Source organism: Etheostoma spectabile, chromosome 12, assembly GCF_008692095.1.
Source record: "Etheostoma spectabile isolate EspeVRDwgs_2016 chromosome 12, UIUC_Espe_1.0, whole genome shotgun sequence".
NCBI lineage: Eukaryota > Metazoa > Chordata > Actinopteri > Perciformes > Percidae > Etheostoma > Etheostoma spectabile.
Genome location: NC_045744.1, coordinates 23,488,048 through 23,502,820, shown reverse-complemented (window position 1 = coordinate 23,502,820; position 14,773 = coordinate 23,488,048). Strand labels below are relative to the sequence as shown.

The following is a 14,773-nucleotide window of genomic DNA, read 5'->3' as shown; positions in this document are numbered from 1 at the left end:
TAACAACCCCCCCCCCCCAACTTCCTGCTCCCAGTCCCCCCCCCCTCACTCACCCGGTGGTGTAGGGGATGTTGATTCCTCCCAGGTTGATGCTCTCGCAGCCCACGATGAACAGCGTGGAGAAGCAGAGCAGCGAGACGCCGCTGCAGATCATGGCCAGCTTGGCCGACTCGCGAGCTCCCAGCTTCAGCTTCTTGATGATGTAGCCGCCCAGGACGATGCCCACGCCGGCGCTCGGCACAATAATCACACCTGGGAGGGGGGGGGGGGGGGGGACAAAGGTGAATATTACAAATTTAGATGAGTGAAATAACATACTGTCTTTATGCAGGGGTGTCGAACTTATTCTGTCACTTTGTAATTTGGGGGTGGGAGTAGCTCAGTCCGTAGGGAGTTGGTGTGGACCGAAAAGTAGGGAGTGTGGATTGGTGGCTGGAGAGATGCTATTTCACCTCCTGGGCACTGCCAGGTGCTCTTGAGCAAGGCACAGTTTTAACCCTTGTGTTGTCTTCCGTCAACCATGAAAAAAAAAAATAGTTTTTCAACATAATTATCACTTTTTCACATATTTTTGTCACTTTTTCAATGTTGTGGGTGAGTTTTTTGATATTGTTAATGTTGGAAAAAAAAAAGTTAACTGAAAATGAAGGACAAAATGAGGGTTAGGAGGGTAAATGGACTCCAATTATCGGGTCTGAACGCCCTCTCGAAGCGAAGAGATCTTGGAGCAGGGTTACAAAAGCAGACTAAAAGCTATTTTCGTTTGAGAGATCGGATATTGATTAGTAAAATCCAGAAATCAATCTTTTAAGATCTGCCTTTTCACCATAGGTGTAGTGAATTGACCCACTTTTTGGGAGCCAATTTTTAATGTAAACATTAACCTGGTGCTTTTTAAAAAAGTCATTGAGGGTTGGTTTTTGATTGTACAATTTACAGCAGAAGTATCTAAGCAAAAAATGGTATTTTAACTGAAATTTCCCTATCCTGATTGATATTGTATCCAAAAAAATGTGTGTGGAACTTATCTGAATTGGGAAATCATTGGCGACACCCAGCCTTCCTGACAACTCAGTCAACTAATGGAAGAGCCGACTAAATCGTATGAATGTTAATCGACTTTCTTTAAAATTGAGGAAAGCCCTTCGTACACAACAGAACCTTAACGCCAATGAACTTAGTATTAAACTGGAACCACGGGACCTTTACAAGTCTGTGAGCAGGTTTCCAAGAACTATTTTGATTTCTTCCACTAAAGGCTTGTATAATATGGAAATATATGTATGAGTGGCAGTTTTGATCACAGGATTTCGGCCCACTCCACCTACAGCTGAGACAGTTATGCAACTCTAACACTAAAACATTTTTGAGAACAAAAGTCTCACAAGATGGATTGTCCAATGCAATGCAAGTACGACTAAAAGGTTTCCAAAACTACACGGATGAAGATTTTGTTGGATCAAAATGTGTTCGCTGTTTCAAACCTTCATCCATGAATAGCATCAACTATCTGTGTGGAAGGTTTAGATGAGTCATGGTACCGGAGAGTGTGACTAACGATGAGCTGCACTTTGCAATCAAAACCACTTCATCCAAAAGGTGAGTGTCTTATTTTTGTGATTTGACTCTAGCATTAAGCAAAGAATAACATAAGCAGCCAAAAAACAAGCAGTGTGGACGTCAGGATTTAAAGATACTATGATTAGTTGCTTTAGGTCCAGAGCCTCAACTCTGATCGATTCTGGGAACTTGGGCTCTGTCTAGCACCTGGCACAACGTGGCTATTTAAAGACCGTCCGGCACCCACGTTGTTTAAAGAGCAAATGCACCTGAGCCCATCTGCGTGCCCATGGGCGTGCTGGTCTTACAGGGAGGTAGAGCTGGACAATGTATCGTGATATGAGGCTAGGTATCGTCTTAGATTTTGGATATCGGGATATGGACTGGACTGTTCTTATATAGCGCCTTTCTAGTCTTAACAACTACATAGTTCAGGAACCATTCACACACATTCATACACTGTGGCTGAGGCTGCCGTACAAGGTGCCACCTGCTCATCAGATACACACTCACACACACATTTACGATGGCGCAGCATTGGTGTCTTGCCCAAGAACACTTCGACACTGGGGGCACGGACAGGGATCGAACCACCAGCTCTACCACTAAGCCACTGCCACCCAATAAGGCGTTGGTTTTGTCTTTTCCTGCTTTTATAGGCTGCATTACAGCAAAGTCATTTTCTGATTTTACCAGACTGTTGTAACTGTTCTATTATTTTCCTTTACCCATTTAGTCATTGTATCTACATTACTGATGATTATTTATCAAAAAATATTTAGTCAACACTACAAGATCGTTGCGGTATCATCATTGAGGTATTTGGTCAAAAATATCGTAGTATTTCTCCATATTGCTATCTTCAGGCAGCAGGAAGTGATTGCGCCATTGACCAACAAAAACCTGGTCTGCAGTTGTTATTTTAACAGTGCATTAGTAAAATGTGCCTATTGTGCAACACCGGGGCCCCGCAGGGGACTGTCCTCTCTCCCTTCCTCTTCACCATCTACACCACAGACTTCAACTACCACACAGAGTCCTGCCATCTTCAGAAGTTTTCTGATGACTCTGCTGTGGTTGGATGTATCAGCGAGGGGGACGAGGCTGAGTACAGAGCTGTGGTGGGGGACTTTGTCACATGGAGTGAGCAGAACCATCTCCAGCTCAATGTGACAAAGACCAAGGAGCTGGTGGTGGATCTAAGGAGAGCCAAGGCAGCAGTGAGCCCTGTTTCCATCCAGGGGGTCAGTGTGGACATCGTGGAGGACTACAAATACCTGGGAGTGCACTTGGACAATAAACTGGACTGGGCCAAGAACACTCAAGCCCTCTACAGGAAGGGCCAAAGCCGTCTCTATTTTCTGAGGAGGCTGAGGTCCTTCAACATCTGCAGGACAATGCTGAAGATGTTTTATGAGTCTGTGGTGGCCAGTGCTATCCGCTTTGCTGTTGCATGCTGGGGCAGCAGGCTGAGGGTAGCGGACGCCAACAGACTCAACAAACTGATTCGCAAGGCCAGTGACGTCGTGGGGGTGGATCTGGACTCTCTGTCGGGGGTGTCAGATAGAGGATGCTGTCCAAACTACATGCCATCTTGGACAATGTCTCGCACCCACTCCATGGCTTGTTGCTCAATCACAGGAGCACTTTCAGTGACAGACTCATTCTCCCAAAATGCACTACAGAGCGCCACAGGAAGTCATTCCTGCCTGTGGCCATCAAACTTTTTAACTCCTCCCTCTAAGTGTCTGACACACACACACACACACACACACACACACACACACACACACACACACACACACACACACACACACACACACACACACACCACACACACACACACACTTAGAGAGGTTGAAACTGGACAATAGTATCTGTTTTGTGCAATAACACTGGCCTGACATGTGTGCAATCTCAAATACCACAATTATTATTATTATTAATATTATTATTATTTAACTTTTCACCATTCCAAATCCTTAATTATGTGAATTATGTAAATAATGTATAATAACATTCCTTTATGTAAATACCGTACGTATCCAATTCCTTATATTTCTTTATTTCTTGTATTTCTACTCTATTTATAATATTGTGCAACTACAACACAGAGTTTCCCTTCGGGGATCAATAAAGTATTTCTGATTTGGCTTATGCACAGCGTGCACTCTACACTTGTTACACACACGCACACACACACACACACACACACACACACACACACACACACACACACACACACACACACACACACACACACACACACACACACACACACACACACACACACACACACACACACACACACACACACACACACGATTGTTGTGCCCTTAGATTGATAAAATAGGGCCCTATGAATGTCTTCCAGGAGAGACTGAATGATGTTTCAAATGTTCTTGATTTCCAAAAAGGTGGGAAAATGCAACATAGTACTTTTTTTCAAGCATTTCTGCACCCTTATCTCCACATGGAGTACGCTGGACTTACTAAAATTAACATTGGGGTTAAAGGATAAACAAATCTCAAACTAAAACGTCATGAGTCACGATTAAAAAAAAAAGAAGAATATCTTCAATATGTCTGTTTTTAAAATAAAAAGAGCTGTGCCGTTTGTGTAAAATCAACTATTGAATGCAACTAATATCAATTTAGAACACTAGCATGCTGTTAAGCTAACAATTAACATTTTAAAATATTTATATTTAAATATGCCTTGTTAACCTGTTAACGCGCTGTGTGTGTGAGCTTGTAGCTACAGGCCTGCTTTTAAGCATGTGCTTGTGAGTGTATGAGTCCATTAAGTGCTTGTATCCATGCGAGTGTGAGTCTGTGTCTGTGTGTGTGTGTCTTAGTGTTTCTAAATGTGTGTGTAATGCACTCAGTGCTCTGTGTCCCAGGCGCTCCCCCCATCTGAAGACCAGCAGTTTCTTTATTATTAATGTATGTCGTAAGCGGCTCTGCGCTAAGATGAGAAACAGCAGAGCAGCGCTGAACAGGCAGAAAATCGAAGTCCTGTGTGTTGTCTGAATATTCGGGTCTGTCTGCATCCTGTCTGTGCTGCTGTAGAGACATTAAAGGGGAGTTCATAAAGAAGGCAAAGAACAAGTCGATCTTTAAGATGCTCAAGTTTGAGTTACATGAGAAATAAATCCTATTCTCTAAACGTCAAATTTAAGTTTGTGAATCACGATTATTGGATATTAGATGTCAGAGTGGATCAGAAATTCTATCGGGGGGGAGGTAACTTTGTTGTTTGAAGGGCCCATGACGAATAAGCGAAGCAAAATGCTAAATAATCGCATTAAAACTAACTACGCTGCACTGTCGGAGGGACGGTTTGAGTTCATTTGAGCGGGCGAGAGAGAGCAATCGGAGCAGAGGAGAGTTACCGTTTGATGACCGAGTGATTGAACGGTAGCTAGAGTCAGCAGTTTGAGCACAAATAAATGCTGCAGCTCCTCAAAACCAGCGCAGGTGTCCTGTCTTGTTTCACCAGTTAGTTGCTGAGCGGAGTGACAGATTAACGCTAGCTCCGCAGACTCCAGCCCCGTCTCCCCCCCTGAAGCAGGAAAAGCTAACACTAGCTACTTTAAGCTACGTTTTGAGTTTCCTTTTAGCGAAATAATGTTTCTGGAAAACTCAGTGAAGCATTTAATATTTACATGGATGACCTGTCTGACCAGCTAAGACAGTGTAAGACAGGATGCATGATGGGTAACATGCTAGTGAACCAGCTCATGTATGCAGATGACTTGGCTGTTTTCTCTCCTAGCAGTGCAGGGTTTCAGGAGCTGTTGAATATATTTTCCAATTAGGGTGTTGAATATAAAGTGAAATATAAAGCCAAAAAGAGTTTGGTTTTGATCTGTAGGGTGAAAGAGGATGAGAACCTTATTTTTCCATCTTTCCATCTGGCAAGTGCTAACTATTGGTTTTAAAATTAAGTATTCGGGTCACATCTTAACAGATCAACTGTCAGATGATGAGGACATGTATAGGCAGAGTTGCATGTTATATATACAGGCTAACATGCTAACAGGCTAACATGCTAACAGGCTCACATGCTTGTTAGGACGTTCTCCTGGTGTTCTGATACTGTCAAGATAACCATCTTTCAAGCATATTGTTCTGCTTTTTACTCTGCCCCCTTGTGGGTCAAGTTCAAAAGGCGAGCTTCAATAAGCTGCAGGTCCCTTATAATGATTGTTTGCGTATTCTACTCAGGAAACCGAGGTGGTGTAGTGCAAGTGAATTGTTCTGTCAAGCAGGAGTTATTACGTTCTCCGCTTTACTGAGGAATCTGATGTATAAATGTGTTGGTCGCCTGAATTCTTCTTGTAACTCTGTCGTTTCACATCTGATTGGCCCGAGGTTCAGTGCTTTGCAATACCAGTCCCCCTTATGGGATTACTGGTTTAGCTGTCTTGTTTAATTGGTGTCTATCTTGTGCATCTGTATCTTTTTTGTTGTTGTTGTTTTTAATGGCCCGTGAGTCTAATAATAAAAGGCGATCTATCATTGGTCTAGGGCTTTTATTGTGAAAGGTAAGAAGAGAAAGCAAGTCTCTGGTAAACACTGCATTTGTCGTAGTAGTAATAAAGTTTGCCTCTGTACAGTCTGAGGGTACGACAGCAGCCTCTATGTTGCTGTAGATCTTCATCAGTAAACACAACCTGATTCATTGATGTCTTTGTTTGCGTTGCGAAAGCTCGGGGAACTAACCGCGTAATAGGTTCAAGGTTCAAGGAGTCGGCCAAGGCTGACTGTGCCTTCTCCAGAGACCTTGTCTCATATACAGAGTTTAAGTCAGTCAGAAGGTTGGGAGACATCTTGCCACACAACTATATATTGCAGCCTGTTCTTGTCTTAATAATGACGGCCTGTGTGAAAGTACTCTCACAAACACAAAACAACAATCCGGAAAAATCTATTGAAAAACGTCCCCGGTGTGTTAAAGCCTGGAACAACGTTGAGTGTAATGGAGCTCACCGGTGTAGATGCTGGCGCTGGAGGCCGGGATGCCAAACTGAGACTCAATGAACTTGGGGATGAAGGTGATGAAAGCGGTGACTATGGCGCTCTCGGCCGTGTAGGAGAGGCTGACGAACAGGAAGGTCACGTTGCTCAGGATCCTCACTGCCGCTTTGGGCAGGTCTGCAAGAGGAGGAGGACAAGATGGCCAGACAGGGAGAAAAGTGATTTTTTGGGGGGTTTGTTGTACAGAAGTTATTTGTTCCCCCGTCCTGATTAAATCATGAAATCGTTGCGTGGTAGATTTCCACTCAAATATTTATATAACATTGACATTAAAGATCTACATCCAGGTTATTTCTTTGATTAATAATTTAGTCCAAAACCCAAAAATATCCAGTTCAGAAGACTGAGGAAACCAGCCAATTATTACATTAAAGAAGCTGGACCTAGAAAATATTGGCATTTTTTTTTAATACTATTATTACTACATCATTATCACAAAATAGCTGCTTGTGGGCGATCCAGCTGTTTGCTGCATGTTGTTTCCTACTCTCTTTCCCCACATTTCTTGTCTTTCTGTTTTAAACATAGACACATATTTAATATTAATGGACAAAGCGTGTGTGGCGTCACCCATTGGTTTGTGGAGATCTGCTGGGTCGTCAAGTTTGCCCTGGTTGCGGGTTTGATGACTTTAGACGAGAGGGAGGAGCCACGGACTTTTGGGCGGTATCTGACTGTGATGTTAGCCGAGAGTTGGCAACGCTGCGTTACGTTTCACGCTTTCACTGGCAATATGGATGCAACTACAGCTGAAAGCTAGCCTACATAATTAGAGGTAAGATTAAGCTTCGCTAGGTTTGAAATATATATCTTTGTCCAATAGTCATTACATATAAGGCATTTCCACATTTGCAGCACTTTGCCGAAGCGGATGCTTAACAGTCTATGGTTTTAACAAATAAAGACTTTTTATTGATATTAATTAATAGGCGGATAGATCATTAATGCAGTTCTACTTGTTTTTAATCAAACCACGAAGGAACTTTATCCAAATGAGATCAGGGCAGTTTTAGTGACTATAAATATGACTGTACTTTTACCAAATGAAATAAACTTTTAAGACAGATGTTGATTGACTGGACTCATATTTAAACAATCTGTTATTTTAAAAAGGAGAAAGATAGACACTTCTGAGAAACCCTCCAACATCGTCAGTGACATCTGCAGCCCTCGCGATGGACCCGTTGCTGTGTTTTTTCCTCCGGTACCTTTGATGTCCTTTCCGAAGCCCATGGACGAGGTGACCGCCTGACTCTTGTTGTTGCTCTTCTCCTTGAGGACGTCGTCGTCGCTGGACAGGTCGTCCATGCTCAGCTTTTTCCTTCTCTTCTTCTTCTTGTGTCGGGGGGGCAGCTTCTTGGGGAAGGTGAACATGGGGAAGATGACCAGCAGCATGGCCACGGCACACAACAGGAACCCGCTCCACCTGGACAGGACAGGGGAAGATTCAAATTAAATATTAAAAGGCCAAAACTCGGCATTTTCTAAATATAGCCATGATGACTAATACACATAGACATCATTGAAAGAAATGGACACAGCGATGCCATATACTTTGATGGAGACCAGTGAAGTCACTTTTCCAGTAAAGGCTGAGCGTTACTGCGCAGCCTCCAACTGAGCTTGAAGACGTAGATGTGACCTGAGCAACCTGTCTGTCAAGCTTCTCCTGACTATACGGTAATTCTTCTACTATGCGACAGAAAGTCAGCCTATTTTTATAAAAACGTCTGCTACGGAGCCACAACGAGAGATACAAGATAACGGAGCCTTTTATACACTGTCGTGTTTCTTTAGAAATAAACAACGGACAAATAGAGTCTTTAAACGCTTCAGATGTGAAGTTATTTGCCGTCAAAATGAATGGGTGTCAATAGAATGCTATTGGCAGGTAATGGCTTGTTAGCCTGGAAGCTCCCCATAGGAGGTACGCTTTCTGGATGCTCGCTTACCCCCAGCCCCCCCCCCCCCCCCCTTGAAATACAGAGAGAGTTTTGGGGAGCTGATAGTCTAACTCATTTGGCAATGGCTTGAATGTAACGGCCACAAAACACTGTTCCAGCCAATCGGTAACAGGCGGCGACAGTTGATGCACCTTTAAAAATACAGGAAAACAATGAATGAAGTGAACGAGACCCTTTACTCTTCTCTCCAAGCTGTCAAAGAATCTCAGTCTGAACTTGGTATCATTTTATCTCTGGGCCTCATTTTTGTGCATAAATAAATATTAAAAAACTGTCGCCAGGCTTGTGCAAACTCACTGGTACACTCATCCATCCTCATCCTGCTATCATCACTTATAATTCATGTAGGAAGCCCACCGGGGTAGCTAGTGAGTCACATCAGCAGATTTAGAGATGGCGGTACAATATGTACAAAAAAAGGTGTCCTAAGGAGCAAAGATGCATCTGATGTACTGTATTTAAAGTGATGCTGCTTCTGGGTAGCTTCTTGATTTGTAAAGCTTACTGAACACAGTATAATTTAAAATGTGGTCTACTTTTGATTCACTCTCAGAAATAAGCAGGGACAAAATGTCCCAATACTCATTTTTGGCAAAAGGAATGTCTTTGTTACATTCCCCGCTTTAATATTATTACCCACATATCACACTTCAACCAGCCCGAAGCAGCCAGATTGTTCTCACCAGTTGCCGATGAAGCGGGGGTCGCTTTGATCGATGTGGACCGTAGTCTTGGGGTCCACGTAAAAGCCGATGAGGACTCCTCCCAGCAGGTAACCAGCTGCTGGTCCCAGTGCTCCCATCACGTACATGATGGCTGAGGAGAGGAGAAAACAGTGAACAACAATAGTGATCAAACTGTATACCTGCAATAATCAACGTTGTGCCACTAAGGGGAATAAAGACATCAAGCTGAAAGACAAAGTCACCACATTTTAAGTAAAATAAGTAACGCAGATGCCTTTTTCCACATCCAGCAGACACAGAGCAACATTTTCATCCCAATGGAGTCGTGTTTCTTTACACTTGACAAACCCGACTGAGGGTCCTATCTTGCACCCGGCGCAGCGCAAAGCCCGACACAAGTGTCTTTGCTAGTTTCAGAGCAACGCAGTGGTCAATTTACCGTCCGGCACCCACGTGGTTTAAATAGCAAATGCACCTGCGCCCATGGGTGTGTTGGTCCTACAGGGAGGTGTGTTCAGGTGCATTCTGGGCATGCTTGTCCTACAGGGAGGTGTGTTCAGGTGCATTCTGGGTGTGTTATGGTCCTACAGTGAGGTGTGTTCAGGTGCATTCTGGGTGTGTTATGGTCCTACAGGGAGGTGTGTTCAGGTGCATTCTGGGTGTGCTGGTCCTACAGGGAGGTGTGTTCAAGTGCATTCTGGGCGTGCTGGTCTTACAGGGAGGTGTGTTCAGGTGCATTCTGGGCGTGCTTGTCCTACAGGGAGGTGTTCAGGTGCATTCTGGGCGTGCTGGTCCTACAGGAAGGTGTGTTCAGTGCATTCTGGGCGTGCTTGTCCTACAGGGAGGTGTGTTCAGGTGCATTTTGGGCGTGCTGGTCCTTCAGGAGGTGTGTTCAGGTGCATTCTGGGCGTGCTGGTCTTACAGGGAGGTGTGTTCAGTGCATTCTGGGCGTGCTGGTCTTACAGGAGGTGTGTTCAGGTGCATTCTGGGTGTGCTGGTCTTACAGGGAGGTGTGTTCAGGTGCATTCTGAGCGTGCTGGTCTTACAGGGAGGTGTGTTCAGGTGCATTCTGGGCGTGCTGGTCCTACAGGGAGGTGTGTTCAGGTGCATTCTGGGTGTGTTATGGTCCTACAGGGGTGTGTTCAGGTGCATTCTGGGTGTGTTATGGTCCTACAGGGAGGTGTGTTCAGGTGCTTCTGGTGTGCTGGTCCTACAGGGAGGTGTGTTCAGGTGCATTCTGGGTGTGTTATGGTCCTACAGGGAGGTGTGTTCAGGTGCATTCTGGGTGTGCTGGTCCTACAGGGAGGTGTGTTCAAGTGCATTCTGGGCGTGCTGGTCTTACAGGGAGGTGTGTTCAGGTGCATTCTGGGCGTGCTTGTCCTACAGGGAGGTGTGTTCAGGTGCATTCTGGGCGTGCTGGTCCTACAGGAAGGTGTGTTCAGGTGCATTCTGGGCGTGCTGGTCCTACAGGGAGGTGTGTTCAGGTGCATTCTGGGCGTGCTGGTCTTACAGGGAGGTGTGTTCAGGTGCATTCTGGGCGTGCTGGTCTTACAGGGAGGTGTGTTCAGGTGCATTCTGGGCGTGCTTGTCCTACAGGGAGGTGTGTTCACGTGCATTCTGGGCGTGCTTGTCTTACAGGGAGGTGTGTTCAGGTGCATTCTGGGCGTGCTGGTCTTACAGGAAGGTGTGTTCAGTTGCATTTTGGGTGTGCTGGTCTTACAGGGAGGTGTGTTCAGGTGCATTCTGGGTGCTTGTCCTACAGGGAGGTGTGTTCAGGTGCATTCTGGGCGTGCTGGTCTTACAGGGAGGTGTGTTCAGGTGCATTCTGGGCGTGCTGGTCTTACAGGGAGGTGTGTTCAGGTGCATTCTGGGCGTGCTGGTCTTACAGGGAGGTGTGTTCAGGTGCATTCTGGGCGTGCTGGTCTTACAGGGAGGTGTGTTCAGGTGCATTCTGAGCGTGCTGGTCTTACAGGGAGGTGTGTTCAGGTGCATTCTGGGCGTGCTGGTCTTACAGGGAGGTGTGTTCAGGTGCATTCTGGGCGTGCTGGTCTTACAGGAGGGTGTTCAGGTGCATTCTGAGCGTGCTGGTCTTACAGGGGTGTGTTCAGGTGCATTCTGGGCGTGCTGGTCCTACAGGGAGGTGTGTTCAGGTGCATTCTGGGCGTGCTGGTCTTACAGGGAGGTGTGTTCAGGGCATTCTGGGTGTATTGCTATCTTGAGGCAGCGGAAGTAATGGCGCCATTGACCAAAAACAACCTGGTCTAAAGTCAATAACGCAGCATTTCCTTGTTATTTCAACAGTGCATTAGTAATATGTGCCGAGGCTCGAGCACAGCGTGCACACTATGCTTGTTTTACACACACACACACACACACACACACCACACCACACACACACACACACACACACCACACACACACACCCCACACCACACACACACACACACACACACACACCACACACACACACACCCACACACACACACCACCACACACGAAAAAGATTAAAAATTTAAATATTCCAATATGAAATAATACTATGATATGATCTGCTCGCTTTCACTTCAGGCACAAACTATGGAGGGACCCTTTTACATAATACAGAGAGGTTTATGTAAATGTTTATATTCAAAATATATGAATTAATGCAGTTTTATTGAGCTAAAACAAGACAAAAATCAACTATTTTGTCACCTAGACTTTGATACAGACACTGGAAGAGACATCTGGTTGATACTGGCAATTTAAAAAAATACATTAACATTTTTAAAGACACACAACTGCTGGCTACCTGCCACTTCCAGAGCTTACATTTTTTCCTCCGTACATTTTGCATTGTCCTTCCTTTTTTACCTCCACATATTAAAGGAAGTGAACAGAAAACACACATAGTGGCAGGAGAACGTGTGACTAAGTATGTAAGTAAGTATAATCCCCGATTTTTGCTCAGCATTTAGCCGGGTGTCATTCTGATCACTTCCTGTTTCTTATAAACATGGTTTCAGCTACATTTGTCTAAGAGGAACAACTTTACCTAAACTTTTGTGTCAAAGTCGTTTAATTCCCCAAACTCAATGCCTAACTTTAACCCTTATGCAACGCTTCCACTCAAACTAATCTAGGCTTTAAGAGTGGGGTACAAAAGGCCATGTGTGCGGGTCATGTGTGCAGATCATGTGATTGTGTAACAAGGGGCCTGCATGGGGCTGAGAATAAGATTTCTCCAATTAGGGGGAATTAACATCTTAAAAGTCTTTGACCAAAGTTTAAAGCTAAAAAAAAAAAATTAAAAAAATGCGGTGGCGTGACTTAAAAACTGAAAGCTGGGCCAGGCACTTGTGAACTCACCCGGAGCGCTGGGTTCATGTCAGCAGTAGCTTCAAAGATGCCTAATTTCTGATCACCGATGTTGTGCTTTTCAAAATAAAATAAGATGACAACATGCACGTGATGCATCAACAGCGGTCATGGCTGACTCTGGGCACCAAATTCAAATCTAATCTTCTGTCATCTGGGTGAAAACAAACACCACATATCTTGTGGAATAAGATAGATAGATAGATAGATAGATAGATAGATAGATAGATAGATAGAGAACCCATTTGTTCTCATTTTATTCCATGGCTAAAAGAAAATCCCACATCTCTGGTCAGAAGGAGTAAACCCCATACTTTTGAACATTTTGAAAGACTTGGATATCAACAGGTTTTTGGATATGCCCCAACATTACAACAACGCTGACCTTTTAAAAGACGGAGCCTGTATTCGCGCCGTCGAAATAATCCGGCACCGGTGGAAATCTTTTTAAAAATCCCATTTTTGCATGGCTGCATGTAAACAGGAATAATAACGTTATATTCTCTTTCATTAACCATGTAAAAAAACTTAGTGGGAATATTGTCTTTTTCTGAATATGGGCAAAACCCAGACTATAAAGAAGTGCATGTAAAAGTCAGTCATCATGATAAGAATGATTGAGTGGAAAATCTAATAGCGTTGCAGCCCTTAATAATAATAACAATAACTGATTACTATGTTGGTCCGATATTCCTCAGCTGCTCATCTGCAAAGCATCCTCACAGAGGCATATTTTCTAAGCCTGCGCTCTCTCCACGAGACTATTACATCATCGGGCCGAGAGAGCCAGAGGCCCGGATGATAACGAATCGGGATGGGATTGAGGGCTTGGGTTTTCCAAGGGGACCCGGCGGCATCGTGGATAATCCCTTATCTAGCAGGAGGAAAGGGAAAGCCCTCGGCTGGCGGGCTGCCGCGTTACACAACGTGATGCAGAGCATCGGCAGAGGGGTGAGAGACGCCCAGGCCGACCGGCAACCGCTTAGATACGAGGAGACACAATGAATCTGTGAATAAACACTGAAAGACACGGAGACGCCGATGGTTGAAAGAGAGAGCGAGACAGAAGGAGAGAGTGTGAGATGTGAAGCGTCCAGTTTCAGCAAAGTGTAAAGAAAACCCATCAACGCCCTTTATGAGAACATATTGAAGAGGGTGTGACTTCTAAAGTAGTCAAGGACTAGTAACTTTGACACACGAGTGCTAAATGTGAGATTCGTAAATGGCCTATTTACAGTTCGGTTAACTTCTTTTACAGCCGTTTGTGTTTAGAAGACATTCAACATTCAAGAACTTTGGGTTTTGTAGGAAAATTATATTCACTGTTCTGGTTTCTGCACTCTTATCCAAATATTACAAACATTATCTGCTGCGAGTTTTAGGCAATTATCTAAAATTATGGCAATCAATAACATCAATCAATCGGTTTACATCCACAGCCTTTATGCAAATATATTCAAGAGAATGTGACAAGTTTACATAATATAGCAGTTCAGTGCTTCAAAAGTATATTTAAACATCTCTGCAGATGAACTTAGAGAAGGGTGGATTGGGTTAGGTTGTATATATATATATATATATATATATACACACACACACTACCGTTCAAAAGTTTGGGGTCACCCAAACAATTTTGTGTTTTCCTGAAAAGTCACACTTATTCACCACCATACGTTGTGAAATGAATAGAAAATAGAGTCAAGACATTGACAAGGTTAGAAATAATGATTTGTATTTGAAATAAGATTTTTTTTTTTACATCAAACTTTGCTTTCGTCAAAGAATCCTCCATTTGCAGCAATTACAGCATTGCAGACCTTCGGCATTCTAGCGGTTAATTTGTTGAGGTAATCTGGAAAAATCAGTTTTGTAGCTTCTGTAACGACCTAAACTGTTTTCAGATGTGTGAACATGATTGCACAAGGGTTTTCTAATCATCAATTAGCCTTCTGAGCCAATGAGCAAACACATTGTACCATAAGAACACTGGAGTGATAGTTGCTGGAAATGGGCCTCTATACACCTATGGAGATATTGCACCAAAAACCAGACATTTGCAGCTAGAATAGTCATTTACCACATTAGCAATGTATAGAGTGGATTTCTTCAAAGTTAAGACTAGTTTAAAGTTATCTTCATTGAAAAGTACAGTGCTTTTCCTTC

The 14,773-nt window shown here is 43.9% G+C and overlaps 1 protein-coding gene across 2 annotated transcripts in view; it reads right to left on the bottom strand.

Moving 5' to 3' along the window:
* The window catches only part of LOC116698872 (solute carrier organic anion transporter family member 5A1), a 65,114-nt gene that overhangs the window by 34,237 nt on the left and 16,104 nt on the right, over positions 1–14,773 (bottom strand). For both annotated transcript variants that reach the window (XM_032531094.1, XM_032531095.1), the window contains 4 exons: positions 9,251–9,383; positions 7,812–8,029; positions 6,556–6,720; positions 54–252 (listed from right to left, as the gene is read on the bottom strand). In XM_032531094.1, coding sequence (XP_032386985.1) covers positions 54–252; positions 6,556–6,720; positions 7,812–8,029; positions 9,251–9,383 — 715 coding nt within the window. The remainder of the gene's footprint in view (positions 1–53; positions 253–6,555; positions 6,721–7,811; positions 8,030–9,250; positions 9,384–14,773) is intronic.